General features: G+C 43.2%; 2 protein-coding genes across 2 annotated transcripts in view; one reads left to right on the top strand and one right to left on the bottom strand.

Annotated features, from left to right (window-relative positions):
• The window catches only part of kif28 (kinesin family member 28), a 183,067-nt gene that overhangs the window by 19,137 nt on the left and 139,570 nt on the right, over nucleotides 1-24,360 (bottom strand). The window lies entirely within an intron of this gene.
• Nucleotides 1-24,360, top strand: part of ush2a (Usher syndrome 2A (autosomal recessive, mild)) — a 273,785-nt gene that overhangs the window by 201,497 nt on the left and 47,928 nt on the right. The window contains 5 exon segments of the mRNA XM_084005786.1: nucleotides 13,276-13,499; nucleotides 15,104-15,431; nucleotides 17,229-17,426; nucleotides 17,567-17,721; nucleotides 24,090-24,288. Coding sequence (XP_083861912.1) covers nucleotides 13,276-13,499; nucleotides 15,104-15,431; nucleotides 17,229-17,426; nucleotides 17,567-17,721; nucleotides 24,090-24,288 — 1,104 coding nt within the window.

The raw sequence follows: 24,360 nt of genomic DNA, 5'->3' as shown, positions 1-24,360 counted from the left end.
CCTTTCCCATCCACTCATCAGTCATTAGCGTTAGCTTCCCCATTGAGAACATATGGTATGATGGATTGTAGGGCTAGCGGCGCTAGCAAGGCTAAGGGCCATTTGCCGGGTGCACAGCGCTGTCGGGGAGCCCCGAGGCTGGCTATGCAACCTCGACCCCACACGTCTGTTTCAAAACACTCACACTAACACACACAACATACACACAGCAATGCCTATTATAGGATATGCTACTTAACCTTGGCACCACATCACTGCCTCTCACCATGTCCAGGGTTTGTGTTTTTATTGATATAGTGTGAGAATTATTTGTGAACAAATTAATGGAAATGCAAGAGAGGACTCGAGTAACATACAACTCGATAGTTAAGATGAATGATAAGTAATGCAAAAATTAAGCAAAGATTGTGAAGAAAGTAAGAAAGACAAAATGAGATAATGTAATAGTAAGAGTAAGATATGCTTAAAATAAAGGCAATTGAAATAAAAACAAAGGGGAGGGGGGAGTGAGTGAGAAAAAAAATGAAGAATAGAGAAAAGTGGTGAAGAGCTAGATGGTGCAGATTTAAGGAGGAGTGAAGGGTATCCCATTGTGCCCAGCTGATAGACTAGGTTAGGCTGATGTGATTATGGGGTCCCTGAAGTGCGATCTATCACACATTACCGTCCACACTGTCAACAACCATACACACACACTGCAGGGGAACAGCAATACCAGGAGACAGCCGTCTGGCAACAGATCCATGCACTGGCTTGTGTATAGATACACACATACAAACACACACACACACACACACACACACACACACACACACACACACACACACACACACACACACACACAAGCATACACATACAAACGTAAGCACAACTATACTCTACCACACACATTCACATAGCATGCAGATTTTCATCCACATGTACACTCATACAAACACAGTTGTATGAACATGCACATACACACGCACTCTTGCACACACTCTCACACACTGTCACACACACACGCACACACACACATTCACACCAAACCTGAACCAGGTGACTGAGGTAACTAAGTTGATTAGCATTCCTGTCCACTTGAATTTACCCTAATAATAGAAAGTTAAAGACAGTTTCTTGTATATCGAACTCAGTCAGCCACATAGGAGATAACAGATTTTAGTTTAAAGCATTAGGCTACCGCTATCCTCACTTGCTTGAAATGTTATTTTTAGATCTATTTTGCACCAATTGAAGAGCCAAACTAGATTAATTGTGTATAACTGTATGCCTACAAGTGTCTTTATTCCAACTTTCCTGGTCAAGTAGCACTAATATAGCCTCTTAAATGGCAGACCTTGCTTCTACTCTGCCCAGTTTCAGTCTCTGGGGTATTATTGAGATGGTCTCTATAATCCTTTCCTCAGCATTCTCTAGTTGTTATACAATAACACAAAGTCTCCATGCTAAATCCCTCCCTCCCAAATCTGCCAGTTTGTTGAAACAGCTTTCATTTCACTTTCAAGTAGATTAAATACTGTTTGTTTTTGGACAGAGTGCCTCAGCTTTCTTGCAGCATATCCTCCTGTATTGCAGGTTCAGGACCAACTTTTAAGCTCTTCATTTGCTCCTCTTTTCTTCTCTCTCTAAATTTGTATGTAAGATGTTTAGCTAAGACTTATGTGAGATTAGATGGTGTTTAAAGGAACGTGTGTGGTGCCTTTGGCCTCCCGTTGCTCCCTGACTCTCCCAAAGTCCCTTGCCTCACACTCCGCACTCCACTAATCATTTCCCCCTTCACACTTTTCCTTTATAGTGTGCCGTTCTTTAACTCTTCCATTTGCTCTTCAACCCCAACATCCTCATTTCCCAACGTGGGTGCTACCATAAATGCCCTCACCACCACACGTTTCCTTAAAGTAAGTGAAGCTCAAAAATATATGCATCTTCTTTTTTTTTTTTTAATTTAACTCCTTCCCTTACTCCCTCCCTCTGTCCCAGCCCAGCAGGCCCCATCCAAACGTTCAAGGACAAATCTGAATATCCCTTTTCACCGTTTAAGTGTTAAAAGCCTGGCGGTGCCGGGGTGTTATCTTAACGCGCCTTGCCGTGCCATCATCAGAGCGCGTGATGAAAATGGCTGTGATGATGCTAAAAGAAAAAAAAGAGGGGGGAGAAAAAGTAATAATCAAATATGTTTTTCAAGGGCACAGTGACCATTTGCTGGAGGGAAATTATCCCAGTAGTTAAGCTAGCTCACTCCGAGCCTGGCGGAGTTGTGAGAGTGGATGCGTTTGTGTGTGATAGTGTGTGCATGGTTTATTACTTGAACTTGGTGTATATGTGCTTCATTTTCCGTATGTGGCTGAATCCGTAAACATATCTGAATGTCTTTGCGTTTTTTTACATCTTTCTTTATGCGGATAAACACACATCCTTTACATCGTCCTTTCATTGTTTCCGCCAAAAGATTCTCATCCGTTTTCTGTGTGTGTGTGTGTGCGTGTGTGTGTGTGTGTGTGGGTGAGGGTGTGGGTGTGGGTGTGGGTTTATCATTGCCAAAAGCCCCTCATCAATGATGGGTAGCAAATGGCCAACAGTAGTGCATTCCAAACAGCAGCGTCTGGCTGCTTTAGAAGATCGAGTACCCTCTGAACACTGGAAGACATTTCTCTCTCTGTTAATGTATTTATGATGATGGCTTTTCTATTAGGTTTACTTTAATGACTGGCAAGAATTAAACCAGAGGCTGTCAGGAGCACAGGGATGAGGAAAGTCTGCTGTGTGCTTGCGTTTTATTTGCCCTTGTGTTGTTCATGATGTTGTTATTGTTAAACATTGTAGATTTAAATAAAGTTTACAAGTTTAAAATATTAATAGACATAAGTTTCAGGTGTGGGCAAGGAGCAAATGATGCTCACATGCATAAGAACTCACATGCAAGGAGACCTAGACAGTTTACTACTTTACAAGTAGGGATGACTACGGGATAAAGTTGCAGGGTTAGAATATTGCACAGTTGTGCCACACACACACATTCTGCATAAACATATAATCATTAAAACCTTTTGTTCTATCTCTACACTACAGTAGCTGGTGATTTTAGTTACCCTTTAATAGGGGTATACTACTACTATACTGTTAAAATCATATGACAGAGGTGCCTATAAAATGTTTTGTGTGCCTTTGTGTTAAACCAGTTCATTTGGCTGGTGAAGATGCATCCCTAGCATTTACTAATCATTTCGGCTTTGCGGAACCAGAGAGGCCATGACGTAACACGTCGGTATCGGTGGTAGTGTGTGAAGTATTAAATAAGTGTCAGGAATACGATTTCCCCAGCACACCAAAACAACAATGGAAGGGTTTTCATTCCATTCACAGTGAGGTTGTCTCGCTTCGCTTTTCCGCTGTTACATCTTTGTACTTGTTACAATAGCAACAAAAAGGCAGTGTAAAAGGGGCTAGTGTGTCCCAGTGCAGTGCTTGTTGAAATTCCCCTTTAAATTATATAAATTTTTTGACAAAAAGTCTGAGTGATCTGAAACTCAGGTGTCTCACATCTTCTGCTAAAAGTTCCACCTGAGCTCAGTAGCCGTTTATTCTGACACCAAGCCTCCCATCACTGTATGGAAAGCTGCGAGTTTTCTCCACTGAAGATGCATCTAAGGCTTGGAAGCATTTACATATATGTGTGTGTGTGTGCCAGCCACTATAGAACCTCTGCTCACTGGCCAGCTCATGTTTTGAATATCCTGGTGCTGCACGAGGCCTCTGCCACACCCCTAACTCAACAACTCCCGGATCACTTCGATGACAGTGATGGATAACCTGAAGGAGGCGGGGCGTGGGTCTTTGTGTTGTCAGCTACAATGTCTCTGGTGGGGTTGAAGGCAGAACTGGTGTAGGCAGAATGTGTAAGTATTGAATATGAGGGATTACCATTGAGATGAATGCATCTGCTCTGGAGTCTCTGTCTCCTTTAAAAGATGTAGTGCTCTTTTAATCATTTAACATCTCTATAATTTTTTTGTGTGTTTCTGTGGTTGACAGAAAAGCTTATCTTACAACTTTGAGAACACTGACTTGGTCATTGCTTCTTTTATATGATATTTATATATGCAGCTATTTTTGGAATAATTGTGTAAGTGACAGTCCTGTAGATCCTTAACGTTTATTTGACTGACTGCTATTTCTAATTCTGTGCAAGTACATCCAGACATGAAAAAAAAAAACTTAATAAAATAACCGATTTAAATTCTTTGTATGTGCACACATACTTGGCCAATTAAGGCGATGATTCTCTATAATCATCTTTTTCATCCACCTTAAACAGTGTAACTATCTGTGGCTCAGTGCACCTATGTGCTTGATAAGCATACTAACAAAACAGATGATTTTTGTCTATCAATAGACATGAAATACAATATGTTACATTCTTTATTTTTCCTAATCTGACTCATCTCATCTCACTTTATTTGTTTTTCCTGTTTTATCACTTTGTCAAACTCTTTTACTTGTTCATTTCTCTATCACTTTCTCCCTCCGTCTCAGTCCCTCTCTCACACAGACAGTTTAAACACACACATGAACAGCTGCTTGCTGTGTCTCAGTTTTTAGTGAATCCCTGTAGAGTGGTGAAACTATAATTGCCACCAAAGCACTTCCATAAGCTCAGCACACACACACACACACACACACACACACACTGAAGATGTATACACCCACAATATACCCACAAATGCACAAAATGTCACACACATGCCCAGCTGTTAATGTAGTTGAGATGAATTTAAAAAAAAAGACATCAGGAAGACAAGAGGACAACCAGTCAGCTGGGAAAAGAGTAGGTGTGTGTGTGTGTCTTTGATTATGTATGTGTGCTTGCTGGCCCAACATCCACATGTGTGTGTCCACAGGGGAACACTGTGCACTGTGTGAGAAAGTCAATCCAGTGCGATTTCATCTCTTGACATGGCATATAGTCTGGCCCCTCTGGAGCACAAAGTGCGTCTGTGCACACACACACACACACACACACACACACACACACACACACACACACACACACACACACACACACACACACACACACACACAAGCGCATACACTCCTTCCTGCAGTGAGTGTGTGTATGTGCATGTGTTTTTTTAAACAAATGCATAACAACAAATATATATATTTACCCCATAAAAAAGAACTCTGAAAAAAAGCATTCTGAACTATAATAAAAATTAAATGTAATACTCTGATAAATATCAGATGTATTTATTTTATTGTTTTCATGGGAATAAGTTACAGATAAAACAGCAGTCGTAATGGTGAGGTTAAAAGTAACATAAATAATAATTTGATATTAATGATTTATGTTTAAAATGGGTGATATTAAAAATATAATTTCATGGGTTTGAAAGAAGAAGAAGAAGAAGAAGAAGAAGAAGAAGAAGAAGAAGAAGAAGAAGCAGCAACGTGAAATGGCGTTGAGGCGTTAGTATTGGACTGTTTTGGTGTTGGACGGTGGGTTTCGTCAATGTCGTGGTTTTGTCCGTTTCCTCATCGGACCGTGAACTGTTGTCGGAAAACGCGTTGTGTGGTGGAGTTTGACTTTTCCCTGCCGCGTTTGTGTTTGGAGGACACGAAGCAAGTTCGGCTAAGTTAGCTAGCAGGAGCTAGGCTAACAACACGGTCATTGTCGAAAGGAGATACCGTCTGCGCGGACGGGAGGAGCTTCGCCGGGTCGTCTAGGAGAGTATCGGCGACGAAGGCTGCTTCGCTGCTGCCGTGGGAGACGGAGCTTTGTCACTGCGAGCTGCTGCGGACGGAGACGGTTGCGACCGCGACGAAGGTGCCATTCATCAGCTGCGGCCGGGTCCCGCTGATTTCACCGACACCTGGAGGTACCGTTATAAAAGGTTTCCATCATGAGCTCCAACTAAAGTGCGCCAATGAAACTAAACTAAGAGTGCACTCAAAATTAGATAGTCTGAGGGACAAACTATCACTACTCGGGGTTTCTATTTTTTGTAGTGATGGTGAGATGAAGCCTCATGAGGCATCGAACCACTTGAGCCAATTGGTTCAAGAAAGGGTTCATTTCTCGAAGCTTCATGTGCACACAAAACCACCTACTGGCCAAGTGTAAAAATTACAGGCAGCTGTATCTGAACCACATAATGGGCCCTAGTTTCGTAGACCAGGGGTGCAGTCGAATAGTCTTTTTTGCTTAGGAAGGTTCCTAACTGAAGAAGTGACCCGGAAGTAAACAAGTGGCCGCCATGATAAGAGCTGTTCGAATTCTCTTAATGCATAGGAAAGGAGCTCCAATGCTTCCTTTCAGAGCTCCTTTAGCATAGGATGCAACGGACCTTCCTATGCCATAGGAAAGGAGATTACGCCGACCCACAATTCTTTGCGAGAGCAACATTTAAAGTGCCGCACACCTCGGCCGTTCATGAAAACAAACGATAGGTGCATTTACATATTTAACAATGACTTTCATGCAGACAGAGTAATTGGAATAGTGATGATAAATGTGTGGACAGTGATAATAATTTAATGTTTTTTTTTTATTTATTTCAATCATGTTACAAATGTTTGACAAAAACGAAACTAAAACCACAAATGAAAAGTAAATAAAACAACGGTCAAACAGAAAGGAGGAGCTGCTGGACCTGAAGCCGGTCAGTGAACCAGCTGTTGATAAAACCAACATGTGGAGAAGTGGAAGATGCGCTTTTTGTAGTCCATTATTGTAGTTTCTCCAGCGCAGACGCACGTCAATCGCCGGTGCCGATCATCAGCTGTCAATCATCAGCGGCCGCGATATAATGACGTAGCTTAGTGAAAGTCCGGTCGGATTCTCTGAACACCGCGGTCGACTATTCCTAAGTCCTTTTGAGTTCTCCTATCGCCTTTCCTTGACCCCGTGACGTTTTCCCCAGAGGTCAAGGAATAGGAGATAGGAATAGGAGTTAGGACCTTATTTTTTGACTATTCGACTGCACCCCAGGTGCAGTCAGCAGTCAGCGCACCTGCGCCACGCCGACGGGGTGTGTCTGCCTGGATTTTGCAAGTTTCGTGCACCGCGCAGGCTCGCGCAGGCACACCTCCCGTCTCGCCCACCCGCGCAAGTGGGAAAGAGGGAGGAGAAGAAGGCGTGAGTGGGAGACGAGGAGGAGACGAGGCGTGGACTGGGATTAATACAGCCGATTCAGATCTTCACCAATCAAATGAGCTCCTCTCCTCACCTTTAATGAGTTAGGGGAGGTTCAGTGCAAGTTCCGTCACTTTTCAACCCGATGACAGAAGCAACGCCGCCGCTCCTACCACGCGCTGTGCGTGCGTATCATAATAATAACAATGCCGATATTATAAAAAACAGGAGAGCGAGAGGGAGATGTTTTGGTCCGAGAGGCTGAGTTTCCGTTATGCGTGCCATCCGCCTTTGATCTGACGTCAGATGTGACGGGACAATCTATATAGATATAAATTCACGTGTTGATTCAATTAGTTGCATTAAATAGTGTTTGTTGTGATTATTTATTGTATTTAAATGTGCCTGGAACTGAACTGTGGAAACCTGCCTGTGAGGTCTCGGTGACGTGTGCGCACTGCGCGCCGTCAGCCAAACTTCCACTCTGCCAGCTGTGATTCGCATTGAATGAATGGACTTTATTTGCGCCTTGCGCAGAGAGTAGACCAGGTTGGAGCTGGCGGGCTTTCGGCGAAGTCTCGGCGAGGCTTTTTCCCACGAAACTTCCGCTACGCCAAGCTGAATCTGTGACGCTTCCCCCTGCTGCGCCGCCACACCCATCTTGGCGCAGGCGATCCACCAAACTGCCAAACTGACTGTGCGCAAGGCTGCGCGGGTCGAAACTTGCATTACGCCGGCTCCGCCACCCTGCGCAGCGCCACGAAACTAGGGCCCAATGTGTGATGCATTGCATTTTTGTGTCTGTTGGGAATGAGTATGAATTACAAAAAATGGATGGCCAAATAATTACTTAAAGATCATTCAAGCAGTTATATTATTCTATACAGACAGTGTGGTAACAGGGAGGAGACATTGGGGGAAACTAATCCCGGGCCGAGGGTCGAACCCGTGATCGCTGCATCGAGGACGTTGAGCCTCTGTACATGAGGCGGCTGCCCTAACCACTGCGCCACCGGCCGCTCCATGATAAAATGATTTCTGTACATAAATGATCACATATGTGTATAATAAATTGTTTGAATGTATTCTGTGTGTGTACATTTTCCCCAAATGGTAAAATCATCACTCTCCTAAATCTCTCTCTCTCTCCCTAAACTCTCCAAATTATATAAACACTATCCAAACTCCCCAAACTATCCAAACTCTCAACTGACCGCAACTCAGCTTCAAAACCCACATTTTGAATGGAGCCTGAGGGGTCTATAGCTGTAAAACCTCGCGGCAAACTCTGAACCACTTCCCGAAGCAGTCACGTGGTACAGCCGGGCAGCGAGGCTTCGGACGCCATCATTTTTGGCCCCTCCCCTAAATGAAGCAAGCCTCGATACACGCTTCGCGGAAACGCCCCCTCCATTACTCGACACACGCTTCGAAGCCTCGGCCCATCTCGTAACATCACTAATTTTTTGTTTTCATTAATGGTGAATGTGTTTCTCCTGCATACGTGTGAATACATTTTTCTAAAATGTATATCCTGTGTTTGTATTATTGCATTGTGTTTTTCCTTTAAAGTATTGCATTCTGCATGACATCAGAGTTTACAGGTCGGAGTGTATTCCCTATAGCCTCTGAACTTTTATGGATGAGAGTGTGAATCATATATTACCCTAGACAGTTATTACTATTTGAGATGTTTCTTTTACCATAAAATATTGAATTAAGGTTAAGGCTTCACTTTAGAGCATAAGGTGGGTTCCTTAATACACGAGCCGGTGGTAAAAGGGTTACATAAATAAAGAAAATTAATATATCTGGGATTGTTAAGAGCACAGATGATCCGTCTCTAAGTATGAATACATATATCAAGTGCAGGTACTTTTATGTATCTGTGTATTGGGATGCACGATACAGTAAAGCTTTCTTCAACCAATATTTATGTCAACAGATTAAATTCAAATCCAATCATATTTTCAAACATATCTCTAAGTGTCTGTTCTTTGCAGTGTGTTGTAACTTAATGGCCAGCATAAATGCCAATACCAGTATACACTGTATATGTTTAATAAGATAAAATGGTCCAAAGCATAATTTGTTAATAACTATCGGCTTGTGTGTGTGTGTGTGTGTGTGTGTGTGTGTGTGTGTGTGTGCCTGCGTGCGTGCGTGCGTGCTTGCGTTTGTTTGCATGCCCACAAACTGAGCATGTGCGCACGTGGTCTGCACGTGCCAAACCCCTTGTAATGTATTCAGGTATTTAAAAGTGTTTGGTTTGTTTAAAGTTGTGGAGGGGTTTTGGTCTCCTAGAGAGCTTGGATAACCCTAATCCACAACACACATTTTTATCAGTAGTTCATTGGCGGAGCTAAATATTGACTTATCATTAAGTGAAATGACTGAAACCCTAATAATAATTCACGTTGTCTAAGCACCCTGTGTTGACGCGGCGCTCCCGATGCTATTACCGAATGTATGCAAATCCAACGTAAATCTGAAGATTAGGGCTGAAGCATTCTGCGGGGCTAGAGAGAAAACAAGAGGTGTGTGATAAAATGTTGTCCACACACATACACACACATGCACACACACAGCTACAGAGAGGAAGAAAAAAATAGAAGGTGTGTTTTTGACACGTTAACACAAATGTACAAGCATGTCACACACACACACACACACACACACACACACACACACACACACACACACACACACACACACACACACACACACAACCATACACAGATAACACTTACAAAGACAGGGATTGGATTTCAGCTGAATGGGTGATAATACAATAGTGAAGTTGCAGAACAGTAAACAAGCAATGTGGGCCTATAAAGTGAGTGGATACAGAGAGAGAGAGAGATACTCAGGGCAATAGTGGAGAGGGAAATTAGGAAGATGTAAAGATGATGAGGAACACGTAGTCATGGTCAAGCGAAGGTGGAAGCAGAAGTTAGGGAAGCAAGATCACATTGAGTGTGGTGATAACTCCTGAACTTCAGGTCACAGGTGATGAAGTTGCCATGAGTCAGAAAGAGAACGAGAGGGAGACTCAAGATATGCGAAGTTAATGTTGAACAACACATAGACAGAGAGTCTGACTGCAAAGGACTGAATGGTAGGGAGACATTAAAATTGTGCGCCGCAGAGGGCCGAGTGTCTGGATGGATGGGTGGAGTACAGGTGAAGATGCTGAGAGGACGAGCGATGAGTGGAGAGGGAAGCTATTTTGGAAAAGTGTTGAGCTGTTTATTTGCGCGTCATTGAAGCTGAAGTAAGGCGCTGGGGGAATTGGCCACCAAGCCCCTGCTCCGCAACAGCTGCTGCTGCTAAGTGAGTTACTAGCCGTCAGACTGCCTTTATGTCACACAATCACACACACACACACACATGCATTTTCCTGTCACATGTTGCCCGTGATGGATGCGGCGAGGATATAATGCGCCGCAACAGCACCGGGAGTCGATATGTGCCATTCTCCACTTTTGGCCTTTAAGTGAAATGATTGCTTAAATGAACAGGTTTTTCATGTGTGCAAAGGGTGAATGCTGATTGGGTTGTTAAACAATAAGTTATTTATCACTCCACAACTAGCTGCAGCCCCATTAAAGGACGAGGCCACGGTATGAAGCAATGACTTAGTGTTTAATGTCTGCTGTCAAATAAAATGGGCCACACAGCTGGGGGTAGATAGTGCCACATATCAGCATGTCATCAGCCATTGGGATGAATTTGCTAAATGTATCGATTCATTATAATATATATATATATATATATATATATATATATATATATATATATATATATATATATATATATATATGTGTGTGTGTGTGTGTGTGTGTGTGTGTGTGTGTATATATATATATATATATATATATATATATATATATATATATATATATATTGATTAATTATTTAAAAAAAAAATACATTTCAGACTGATTCAAAATGGTCTCTCTCATTAAAATACAATTTGTCCTTTTTCCCATTGGCACAATATTTTAGCCGTGCCGTGCCATGCTCATTTGTATTTTCATCCTCACAGCAGGGGGTTACTTTGCTGACTCAGTATTATAGCAAGACAATATCATAGCTCTAATCCATTGCAAGGCCAAAGCTTGACAGTCCTCCCCCTCAACCAAACTAAGCTCAACTTGTGTCATTAGGAACGCAACTGGGGAGGAGAAACAATGTTTACTCTTTAATCTTTAGCTCTCATTTGTTTTTTATAGCTCCTCCACCAGTGCTGCCAGTTTTGTTTCACTCTCATCACTATGACCTCCTCACACACACACTTCTTTTCTATTTTGGGGTATCACAATTGGGTGAAATAAGTTTATTTTTACAAGTTGTAGGTAACCTTAGTCAGTCAACGATATACCAAAGACTTGTTCAGCAGCTTTTCTAACAGAGTCAAGTATAACATTTGACTGGTGCTGTACATTAAAACATTATTTTCTCCACCAAGAAGTTCTACCTCATGCACTAAAACAGTTTTAATTTGTCAGTCCTTCAAAGGGATTCAAGTTATTTGAATTTGAAATAGGAAGCGTCGGCGAATGTGATGAAACATGGCTTGAGATTTGGTATTCAGCGCAAAGCATTTACAGGGAAATGGAGTGATAGCATGTATTTTAAATGTCACCTTGCTGCTGAAGGTGAAGTGGTAGCAGAAAGACATCACCTATCACTGTCAGAGATGGCAGCTCTGAGAAAAACACACTTCCTCTCCCCCTGCGCTCTTTCGACAGCATAGCCTGAATATTACTGCTATATGGAAAGATGAATACGGGAGAGGAAAATAGGCGTGCAGGGGAGGAGAGCAGGATAAGAGACGATAAGAGATGATGCACACTAATATTCAGAGCAGTAAATACAGTTTCTGTGCAGAATATGGGGTTTGAAGAGAAGAGGAAACTGGAGTTATAGAAGTGTAGAGGAGAAAAGATGTAGTCCAGCATGGCCTGAATCTTTTTACAGTATGGAGAGAAGAGCATAAAACAAGATGAGCTACAGCGGGGATTCCAGGGTTACAGCCCGCGGGCCGGACCCGGCCCGACTGTATGTCACATCCGGCCTGCGGGTGATAAGGGGAGAATATTTTTTTTAATTATTATTTTATCTATTTTTTTTTTTAAATATATACCGTAAATCCTCTAATACTGGCCTGTATTCTATTACCGGCCAGTCACATTGGCCGGGGCAAGGGTCGACAGGCAGCCTTATTTCCACCCTTCCCATTCATTGTCAGGTTTGCGTTGCAAAGATTTTGGCTGAGGCTATATCAAAGGATTTACGGTATGCCCTGCAATGCATTCGACGCACGGCAAGTGTGGAGACGGTGCGCCGCTGCCTCCCGCAAGCTCTCGAAAATCTTTTAAACTGAATGTTGTCGATCTAAAATAAAGACAGATTCAGCAACTGCATAGCTTATTTCTCACATAAAATGTTTTCAGAAACACGTTTCGGTGAACTATTGTCGTAAAACTAGAGAAAGTTTCCTAACGAGCCGCCATGTTGGTCGGTTTGAAATCAGCCATGAAGTGTGCACGTGATTGTATGAAGGAGAGTGCCTGTCAATCATCCTCCTTTGTAATGTATGTAATTTAGGCCTCATTGTGAGGCTATTTTGGTGCCAATGCAATTTCTTTTTGATGTGTAGGCCTTCATGAATAATTTCAAATAGCCTACCTATCCATGTGTTGAGTCAATGTTTGGCCTTTTAAGTCCGAAAGTGTAATCCGGCCCCCTGATGTCTCACTTGAAAAAAATCTGGCCCCCCCTGTCCAATTTCACCCTGGCATCTCTGAGCTACAGGGTTGTGGAAGGAGGAGAAAAGGGTGAGAAGGTAGAAGACGAGTAGTATTAGACATTGTTCTGCTAAAGAATGGAGAAGCAGAGGAGGACAAGAAGAGGTGATCAGGAAAATAATAGAAATATATAATCATGATTTCATACAGCACATGCATTTAGAAACTGCATGTAAATGATAACTAATTAAATAAAGACTTTAAAGACACACCCATCAGTTTAGCCCTTAAATGAGTAGTGGAAGGGGTTCCTTAAAGAAATTCCTGCAAGAGTACAACCATAAGTGAAAGTATGTTTAAAACAATAATTTGATGTTTTCTTGTCTTTAGGTTTCATCTGCTGTGGTCAACAGTACATGAACGTGTCAACCTCTCTTTGCTGTGTGGGTAATGATGGATATCCCACAATGCACCCTGCTGGCAATGCCACAGTGACACTGCAGTGCTGCGGGTCAAATGTCATACATCAGGAAGAGGGATGCTGCAGTGGGATTGGCTATGACCCTCAACGACACGTGTGTGCTGACAAACCCACTCCCGGCCTGTTAATACAGGTGTGTGTGTGTGTGTGTGTGTGTGTGTGTGTGTGTGTGTGTGTGTGTGTGTGTGTGTGTGTGTGTGTGTGTGTGTGTGTGTGTGTGTGTGTGTGTGTGTATGGCGTCAGAATCGTGTTCACGCGCACGTTCACGCGTGATGGCTGCTGCACGCCTGTGATCACATTACGCGGAGTAACTACGCGTAACATTCATGCGTTTTTTAGCGAACGCACGCATTAACACTCGCATGAAGATAATTGAACATTTTTGTCAGGCGCTCACATGTACGCGGAAACGACGTGCGCAGACTGTCACGCGTAACAAGAAGCTGCGTACATATGAAGCAGCGTGCGCACGTCTGTCTGTCACTGTTTGACAAATGTTGTTATGCGTTCACACGCACGTGCAGTCGCAGATTCTGATGCTGCGCGGCCGGAATTGATCTGCTGTGCGCACCTACTCCGCGTAACATGAGCGTGTAATGTAGTTGCCTCCCCTGGTTGACTGAAATGAACAGGCCAACTACATTACGCGTTCAAGTTACGCGGAGTAGGTGCGCACAGCAGATCAATTCCGGCCGCGCAGCATCAGAATCTGCGCCCGCACGTGCGTGTGAACGCGTAACAACATTTGTCAAACAGTGACAGACAGACGTGCGCACGCTGCTTCATATGTACGCAGCTTCTTGTTACGCGTGACATACAACCTGCGCACGACAACGCACGCACGCACGCACGCATAACAAATAACCATGCGTTCACACACACGCTGCTGCGCATCTTTCTAAGTGTTTTGACATCGATTTACCTTCATAGTGTGTGTGCGTGTGCGTGTGTGTGCGTGTGTGTGTGTGTGTGTTAATGAATGTCTTCTCAAAGATAGGAAAGTACTCTCTGTTGTTTCTTCGTGCACCACAGATGAAGAACACAGTTCTAGCAGTCACATTTTAAAACCAAATGTGCTTGATACAGTAGCTTTCTGGCACTTTTTCACATTTTGCATGCGTTTTGTCCCAGTTGGGCCTTCAGGTCGGACATATCGTTTAAATGTCCAGCAGAAGTGTCTTTTGAATGATGAAATTAATTGTAAAGAATCTTATTTATATTTTGTATCTATATTCCCTGCATAGTGCATATTAGTGGAAAGGCAAAGAGGAGAGGTGACTTGCCAATAAATATATCCATGCAATTCCCACGTAACTTCCATGTTTTAGTAATGCAAGCCACCCCGGTAGAAAAAAGAACCGGCCATCCAGCAGATATTGGTAGAAAGAGTGTCTCCCTCTCTCCCAAAAGCACACTCATGGTCACATCAGGAGTTGGGGGACTGGGCCAGCCTCCATTTATCAACTGGGGTCATGTGGTGTTTGTGTGTTCCTAAGTCGGCATGAGACAGACAGACACACACATACAGAAGCAGAGGCGCACGCACACAGGGACATAGGGTAGGAGCTCTCATTAGCTCTAATGATGTCATTAAGGACCATGCTCACCACCCACATACACACACATGCCTTCATGGCTACATTCTACTTGTACCGTGTGTGAGAGCCGGAGTGACGATTCAGAATTTGAGATAATAGTAAACAAAAAAGTTTGTCTCTCCCTTTTTCTTCTGTACAGCACCAATGTTTGCAGGGCACCGTGTGTCCTGCAGCTGCAGCCTCTACAGCTTACTGTGGCTCCTGTGACCTCGATCCATCTACGAGCGCCTGCACGTGGGTCCTGTCTGCACTCCCTGATAAACCCTCCACAGCGTACCCACCTTCCATCAACACCACTCGTGAAACTCTCACTAGGGGCCTGTCTGCACATACAAACAGCAGCGATAACGCATACAAAATGGCACACAGTCACACACGCACTGAGAACCTGCAGCCCGAAAGAGGCTCGTGCCCTTCGCACGAGGAGGTCGTGTACAGCGGAGATGCCAACGGATACACCTATACAGGTAATCAGTGTTTTTGTGTTAAAAAAAACAGGAAAATACAATTTATTACCAAACAAGTATTTTTCTATAGCAATTAGCATAGTCAGCTTGTTAGTGTTTGAAAACTAAAATTTGAGTCGGTTGTGTGTTCTCATCAGATAGACCGATATCTGTCCTGGAAAGGTCTTGTAGTTTAATAAGGTCAAATCACCCGAGTGACCTTATACACGTTGGACCCTCTACATCTTTTACATGCTGTTGTATTCCAAATGTGTAGACGGTATGAATACTTAGTCAGAAGCATCACCATTCAGCTCAATTAAAGTTTACATTTTAATCACATCATCGTTTCTGGTGTCAGCATGCCTCTGTGTGCCTGATGTGTTTGAGTTTTAAACATTATGACCATTCGCATCCCTGCTTCTAACCTCCGAGCAACCATGAAGAATAACTAGCACGGAGTATAGCCATCTGTGAAACACACTGCTCGTAGAAATGTTCGAGCCTGCAGGAAACCAATTCTGCATTTACTCTAAATGTGTCAGCCGCTGCAATCAATGGGCTTAAGAGACAGATGCTCTTCCACACGCTCTGACACACACACACACACACACACCTAGACAGCTGTTGCAGTGTACATTGATAGCTGTTAACATGGTAACTCTCTCCACGCTGTACACTTGTGTGTCATTAAAACTTAGAAATGGGCTTTTAAATGCCATTTCAACGGTCTCCACTCTTTATCAGCCTAAAGGGAGTTTGTGAAGCTGCAGGTGTGCATGTGTGTGTCTTGGTGTTTGTGGGCGTGCGTGTCAGGATTTCCACTCCATCCGCACATTATTTATGTGGGTAGTTACTTCTGTTTAATGAAGACTAATTGTGGATGTGGATGATATGTGTGTATATGGTTGGTTGTGCAATAATTACATTTTTTATTTATTTATTATTATTTTTTTTTAGTGTGCTTTACTATTCAGTTAGTTACCATTTTAGTGTGCTTCTGGAGTGAATGTGTGTGCGTGTGTGTGTGTGCGTTTCCCTTACTTTGTGTGTGTGGCAGTGGTTAGGATAAGAGTTTCTAGGCAATGCTGTGACACCATCTGGGCAGAGGCACATAAAGCTGTCGCCACCCACCATACACCAGATGTTTCTCTCACACACACACACACACACACGCAGGGTATGCTATAGTAGTCTGGGAAAAATCCTAAGGTAGATCAAACACAGATAGCAACACACGTGCATTGAGGGATATGAATATATACTGTAGACCCAATTTATATTTATACTTTTTCAAATTTGTTTTCAATCAAACCTTTTTTTCAGGTGTTATGTATCAGTGTTTGTTGTTATTTAAATGTGTGTCGCTGTGTGTGTTTTTCTGCTTCATTTATCACAGTAGTAAAGACAAAAGTCCCCGACTGGCGGTTAAAACGTGGGCTCATTTACAGCAGCGGTCCCCTAACACTCCTAAACATAATGCACATGTGTGTGTGAGCGTGTGGAAGTGAATCTGTATGTAAACATGCTCCTGTATGTATACCTCCCCTTACCGCCAATACCCATCTCCCAAAACGCTTCAGTAACGGCCTGATGTTTACATTTATTTTTGATAATTTACTGATTGCCAATTTCCAGTTAACCACTTCTTTTTATTAAATAATTTTCCCCTTCAGATAGTACTTGCTACCAACATGATTGTTTGCATGCTGGAATTATAGTTTATATTATTTGTGCACTTTCAATATTAATCAAATGTAATAAATTAAAGTGTTGATTGTGTTTTGTTTTTACTTCCTTCCCTGCTGTCCCTTATAGACTCTGACCTGGAACCCTTCACCACCTATGAGTACAGAGTGAGGGGCTGGAACAACTTCGGACGAGGCTCCAGTGATGTCATAACAGTATCTACCAGTGAAGACAAACCATGGGGAGTGGCACCGCCACGCTGGAGTCGCTTAGGTGAACGAGATGACGTCATCCAGTTGCTATGGCAAGCACCTGCCAGGCTTAATGGTGTGTATGTGTGTACATGTGTCACCAAATCCACTTTTCCTGTAGCTTTGATCCAGTAGAGTTAACTTCAGTAGAGAGGTATTCATGATTCTGTTGGTATGGGATTAAGAAATTGAAAAGTGGCTTTTCCATTTTACCAGGAGACATCACCCACTATGTAATACTGCGGGATGGGCAAGAGCGTTACCGAGGTGATGAAAACAGTTTCACTGATGTGGGTGGGATCGGGCCTTTCCAGGAATACAGTTACCAGCTGAGGGTCTGTAACCGAGCTGGTTGCACTGACAGTGCACAGGTAAGACTTCATGTGTGTTTGTGCTATTACGGTTCTGCCCTCACAGTATCACCTCATTAGCAGCGTCCGTAGCCAATCTTATACCACCTGTCTCACAAGTATAATACCAAGTCTGCTTCAAGGTTAAGGTTTTTAGGAGTCTAAAGTTCGGGGGCACTGGGAGTTTGGCTTGAAATGTCAGCAGTAGCTATTGAGATAACTAATAGTGACTGATAAGCAACACTTAAATTGTGAGGGTTTTTTTGTACAAAAAGACGAGAATTATACTCAATATTACAGATTGTACTGGTAAGGAAATGTCTCTTCTATTGATTCCTTTTCTGTACTATTTGATTGTCTCTGTCCTGTCAGCCCTCCATGTAGACCTCTCTCTATTTCACACACCAACACACACACACACACACACACACACACACACACACACACACACACACACACACACTCACACATACTTTCCAAAACCTTACTCTGTTGTAGAACCCCATTTCATAAGACATTATTCCCCTGCATGGTTATCTAATGGCTCCTCTAAAGATGGACTGAGCTTCACTGAACTAAGCACCACTTTACTCTATAGTTCAGTTCATTCCTTTAATTTAGGAACAATTAAAGGATAAGAAAGGGCTGGAAAAGGTATGTTGGTGTGTGCTTTTGTGTTGTGTATGAAAGAGATTGAGAGAGAACGCAGAGAGGGGGAAAAAATCAGCTTCTTCTCAGCTAATCAGTAAATTGACCATAGTTTTCGATAGTGTGCAGGAGCTGCTTTTGTGACTTGAACTCATCCCTTATTTTCCTACGCACCTGAGGTAGCCCCTACCTGACTGACTACAAGTGTGCAACGATAATTTTTTCCTGTTTTGATCTGTCAAGATGAAATTGCCTGGACATACGTTGGTTAAACATACAAGAGCATCCTTACAACACTGGTGTCCTGCAGTTGGCCGCTCATCTGATCCATGTTTGCCCAGTGGCCCTTCAGCTAAATGCCCTTTTACCCACTTCGCCTCCTCATACATACATTGCATTTCAGGTGCTCAGTTGTTCTGCAAGTGTTATTTTACACTGTAAACATGTGTGTATCCTTTGTTGTGAAGAAACTGCAGTTTGGGATGTTGTTCCATGTTGGAACAAGTTTTTATTTAGCCTTGTTTCCGCTCTCTCCCCCGTACACGAGGCTCTGGATTTGCTGAGCCTCCCTGATGTTTGTGATAGCGTCCATAATAGCTTCACACAGAACTCCCCCCTGCTATCTCTCTGGCTGTAGCAGAGCTGATATCACCACAACAATTAATTTCTCCGGCTTAGGGGTGATGAAAGCTCACGGTGAAAACTGTCTTTCTGGCTTTTTTAAGCTAATTTAACATCTCATCATTTTGATGAGCACATTCTTACGTAAAGACGAAGCCTGTTGTGTGTCACTGGAGGGCTGGACGTTCAGGATAGGGTGAGATGGAGGTAGAGTAGGTTGAACAGGTTGTGAGGGGTTGATAGATAAATTATTAATGTATACAATAAATGAATGCTCGGAATAATGATGACAATGATGATGAAATAGGAATGGATGGATGTTAGACAGTGATAAAGGAAAGAATGGCAAGAGTATGACATTTGCTTTCCCATTATGTACATATTGAATCTGTTTTTTAAATGTGTTACAGTAAAGCAATTTTGCAGATTTGCATTTATTATTGGAAATGTAATAATAATTACAAATCACCAAGAATCCTTATGTCAGCCTTGCTCAGCTGCCATATCTGCAATGCCAATCCGTATCAGTGGATGTACTCATGATCAGGGAGCCAGTAGTCTGTGTTTATGGTCATCATCATCATCATGGGGTAACTTTTTAGAGCAGCCAGACCCATGTGAAGAGTGGAGCCCAGGTAATGTGGGAGAATCTGAGATAAATCCAATGTTGGTGACCTTAAAGGAAAACACCACCGCATTTCCATACTGAACTATGTTCTGCTCTGATGTTAGACGAGGTGATACATACCTCCCTCTCCTCTGTGCGTGCACTCAATGGCTCTTGCGCGCACTCCGCGCAGCGCTAATTTGCTAGCATGTAGCTTGTCCCAGTATATTCCTGAGGATCCAAAGGGGGGTGAAGTTAGAAGCGACCAAGCACTTCCACGTTGTCCCTATTTAAATACGGTTACGTGAGTAGTTACACGACCCAAGTTTGGTTACACAAAATGAAACATGCCAATTTTTCTCAGCGGATAACAAGGATAACTATATAGTATGGCGGAATAACAACTGGAAGCACTTCGACGTCGGCGCAGTAATATCATCACTCAAAACATGACGGGACTATACCTTCTGCTTGTTTTCACAACCCTGTACGATGCACGTTATAACCATGATGTTTGATTGTTCACAAACTATCTTACTACAACCTGATGCTTCCTCAACTGTGCACAAACTACTACAGGTAGTGCAGGCGACGGCGTGCAGGTCACGTAGGTTCTATTGACGGAAGTAAGAGGGGGAGCGGAGTGATGATATTACTGCGCCGACGTCGAAGTGCTTTCAGTTGTTATTCCGCCATACTATATAGTTATCCTTGTTATCCGCTTAGAAAAATTGGCATGTTTCATTTTGTGTAACCAAACTTGGGTCGTGTAACTACTCACGTAACCGTATTTAAATAGGGACAACGTGGAAGTGCTTGGTCGCTTCTAACTTCACCCCCCTTTGGATCCTAAGGACAAGCTACATGCTAGCAAATTAGCGCTGCGCGGAGTGCGCGCAAGAGCCATTGAGTGCACGCACAGAGGAGAGGGAGGTATGTATCACCTCGTCTAACATCAGAGCAGAACATAGTTCAGTATGGAAATGCGGTGGTGTTTTCCTTTAAAGGGATAGTTCGGAATTTTGGACATAAGACCTATTTTCCAAGTGAGCCGGTGTGTTAGAGACGTTTGGAGACGTTTTCAAGAAATTTCATTCAGTTCTTCTAGTTGCCGAGTTCGCTTATGCTATGGCTAGCGCAAGTCAATGGTTCTAGCTAGACAGGCAAAACAGTCTTGCCCACTCCACAGTGCACCCGAGGCAAATCAATTAAAACACTAGACTGTCGATGTACATATCTGTGTTGATAGAATAATATTTGAAACAAAACTAACCCTGCATCGCATGAATCATCCATTTTTTGAGGAACTACTTTCTCAACAGCAGCGGAATTCTACTTTGCTCCGTCGGACTCAAAACTCTAAGACGCGCCGCCCGAAATACTGCCCGTAAATAGGCAATCGAACCGGGCCGAACTGTCGGCACTTATACCCCCAAGGCTGTCTGAAAAGCCCTCGGAGCTCACTCAAACACCGGGCAGCCCACGGCCACGCGAAGCCACAATTACGCACTGCAAACCCTCGGACGCGTTGCAGGGATTCCCTCCGGTAAATAGACACATGAACACCGCCGAATATTCGGGCCTTGTGCCCTCAGAGCTGGGTGAAAAGCCCTTGGACCGCAGACCTACACCGGGCAGCGGGCGGCTCCGTGAATCCACACATGCGGACTCTCCGGCGGACTCAAAACTCTAAGACGCGCCGCCCAAAATACTGCCCGTAAATAGGCAATCGAACCGGGACAAATTGTTGGGACTCATGCCCTCAGACCTGGGTGAAAAGCGCGTGGACCTCACGCAAACACCGGGCAGCCCACAGCCACGCGAACCCACAATTACGCACCGTGAACCCGGACCTCTACTCCGTCCGTAAACCCTCGGAGCATCCCTCTCGCGCAATTCTTCCTCTGTATATTCAGGCTCGTACAGGTACGGTTGGGTTTGGGTGGAAAAAAACTCCTCATCAGATTCCTCAAAAGTTTCAGTATATTCTCCAAAAGTGGCCATTTCTGTGAGATTGAAGAAACTAGCACTGCAGGCTATCTGCGTCTGTAGCAATGACAGCAGGTAAACAAACTATTATAGAACAGGTAACTTATAAGTGCTAGGTGATATCACTCCGCCGCTGCCATAGCCTACTAGGAAGTATGACACGCTGCTGCTGCTGAGACATAAATCCTTAAAAATGCAAGGTTGGTTTTATTTCAAACATTCTATCAACACATATGTACATCGATAGTCTGCCGTTACAATTGATTTGCCTCGGGTGCACTGTGGGGTCGGTATGAGTGTTTTTAATGCCATGCTAAAACTAGAACGATTGACTTGCGCTAGCCATAGCATAAGCGAACTCGGCAACTAGAAGAACTGAAAGAAATTTCTTGAAAACGTCTCCAGACGTCTTGAACACACCGGCTCACTTGGAAAATAGGTCTTATGTCCAAAATTCTGAACTATCCCTTTAAAATAGATCTGAACATTAGGGAAAAGACTGTTTATCAAGGCAATATGAATAATGTGCTGGCACTCATCTACCTACTTCCACAATATCATTTCTTTGTAGCTATGTATTTGACCAGAGGACAAAAAGACCTGTATTCACTCAACCCTAAATGTACTTTAAGGCTTCTTTTGGAAATTATCTACCATTTCCCAGTACTTTTTTAGCAGGACACACCTTGATTTATTTAAAGCAGGTAGACTCAGTAAAGCACTGCCTTAAAATTATATTGACTGTGTTATATCCATGCCATTCATTCTTGAGATGATGATGTTGGTAAAATGGCTAGCTTAACATGTTGCATACATCTAACAGAATAAAGCACGATGCAAATGATGCACTTACTTGACCTCTCATAGCAAAAACATCCGCTATATGGAAACAGGCGCCTTGCTCATCCTCACTGGGAACGATAAGGAAACATGCACATTTCCTAAAGCCGTAAGCAGTTACACCACAAACTCAATCTCTGTCTTCCATTCTCTTTCTACCTCCCTCTCTCTCTCTCTCTCTCTCTCTCTCTCTCTCTCTCTCTCTCTCTCTCTCTCTGTCTTTTTCACACACACACACACACACTTCCAGCAGAGGACTGGGACTGAGTTGGATTAGTTTGTACACAAGTGAAAATTGGCCAAACAGTCCCAATTATGGGATAACTTGGGCTAACCTAATACACCACTGCAATTACCTGGCATCAGCCCCCTCACACACACACACACACACACACACACACACACACACACACACAGACAGGCACAGACAAACAAACACAGGCACACACACAAACGCACGCCTGCTGTGACAACAGAAGGTGCTAATCTAATGTGGTTGGTCACTTAGAGAGGGAGGAAGAGCGATTGGTCCTCCTCTGTCTACGAATCCTTTGTCCTGTTCCCTCTGTTATTTATCTTATGTCATCCCCCCGATCCAGATGTTGCACTTTTCAGTTTCTCGCAACTGTTGTCTCCTCACTCCTTTCCACTGTCCAAAGACCAGTTTCTCTTTTACTGTCATCTTGTGTCCAACATTACAAGTGAGTCATGCTTCCATGTACAGTATGTATACAGCTTTTACTGTAGTGAAATGTAAGCATCTATATTCTATGTATTATCTGAGCTGTTAATCCCACATTTGACTGTATGTCAGCATATCAACAGCCTGTTCGGGATATTACAGTACTTTCTGTTAGTCAGAGTTAAGTTGGCAACCAAAGCAAAGTTAAGTCAACTTTATTCTAAGTGTACTGTATTTAGCACGTAAAGTATATGTTTTATTTTCTTTATTTTGGAGAAAAATCTTGACAGACGTCTGAGTGAACAGCACTCGCTGATACTACACTTTATTTTGTATTTACCCCGATTTTCCCTATCCCTATACCTGCATGTACCTGTGTGTGTGTGTGTGTGTGTGTGTGTGTGTGTGTGTGTGTGTGTGTGTGTGTGTGTGTGTGTGTGTGTGTGTGTGTGTGTGTGTGTGTGTGTGTGTGTGTGTGCGTGTGTGTAGTAACACACACAGTAGTAGCAGTCTCCTAATTGCATAGCACTGTGTGGGACAGGTAGGGGAAGTGCTAGTGACAGTCTATTAAAGCAGGATATCCCTGTTGCCATTAGCAGCAGATTGCCCTGTGATTCTATGGTCTCACATTCACCCAGCTTTCACAGGCCCCACAGATACTACACAAGGAATTTACAATAAGATTATGAGTCACAACACTACGAAAAAGCAGCATTTTTTGCATTGCATTGCATTGCAGGTTGCACCGCTGAAGTAGCTTTTGGTTTGTTTGTTTTTTTGTTTGTTTATTTATTTGGATGTTAAAGTAAGAGAGTAGGTCAACTAAGGCTCGCTGTCCATGTTGTCGCCATTAGAATGAGACTCATTTTGGAGACATGATTGTTCCTTGTTTTGCCTGTATTTGGCAGATGGTTACCAGCAAATGTGTTATTTATTTCAGAAATGTGTTTTGGTGTGTGTGTGTGTGTGTGTGTGTACGTCTATGTCCATATGTGTGTTTAGGTGGTGGCAGTGACAGTCCAGGGAGTCCCAGAGGGCTTGCAGCCTCCAGTGTTAACAGCTTTAAGCCCTTCATCCCTCAATGTGAGCTGGTCCGAACCAACTCATCCCAATGGAAACATACAACAGTATCACCTGAACCAGACTGGTGTTGGAACCATATTTACACATGCCGATTGCCCCAGACATTTTTCTGTGACTGGTAAGATTCTCGCCTCGCTTTACCTCCCTTATTGAAATCACTCTCATTTTAAATCCCCGCGCTCTCTCCCTC

This window comes from Eutrigla gurnardus (genome assembly GCF_963514095.1).
Source record: "Eutrigla gurnardus genome assembly, chromosome: 1".
In the NCBI taxonomy this organism is placed as follows: Eukaryota; Metazoa; Chordata; class Actinopteri; order Perciformes; family Triglidae; genus Eutrigla; species Eutrigla gurnardus.
This window is presented reverse-complemented; position numbering and strand designations above follow the sequence as displayed.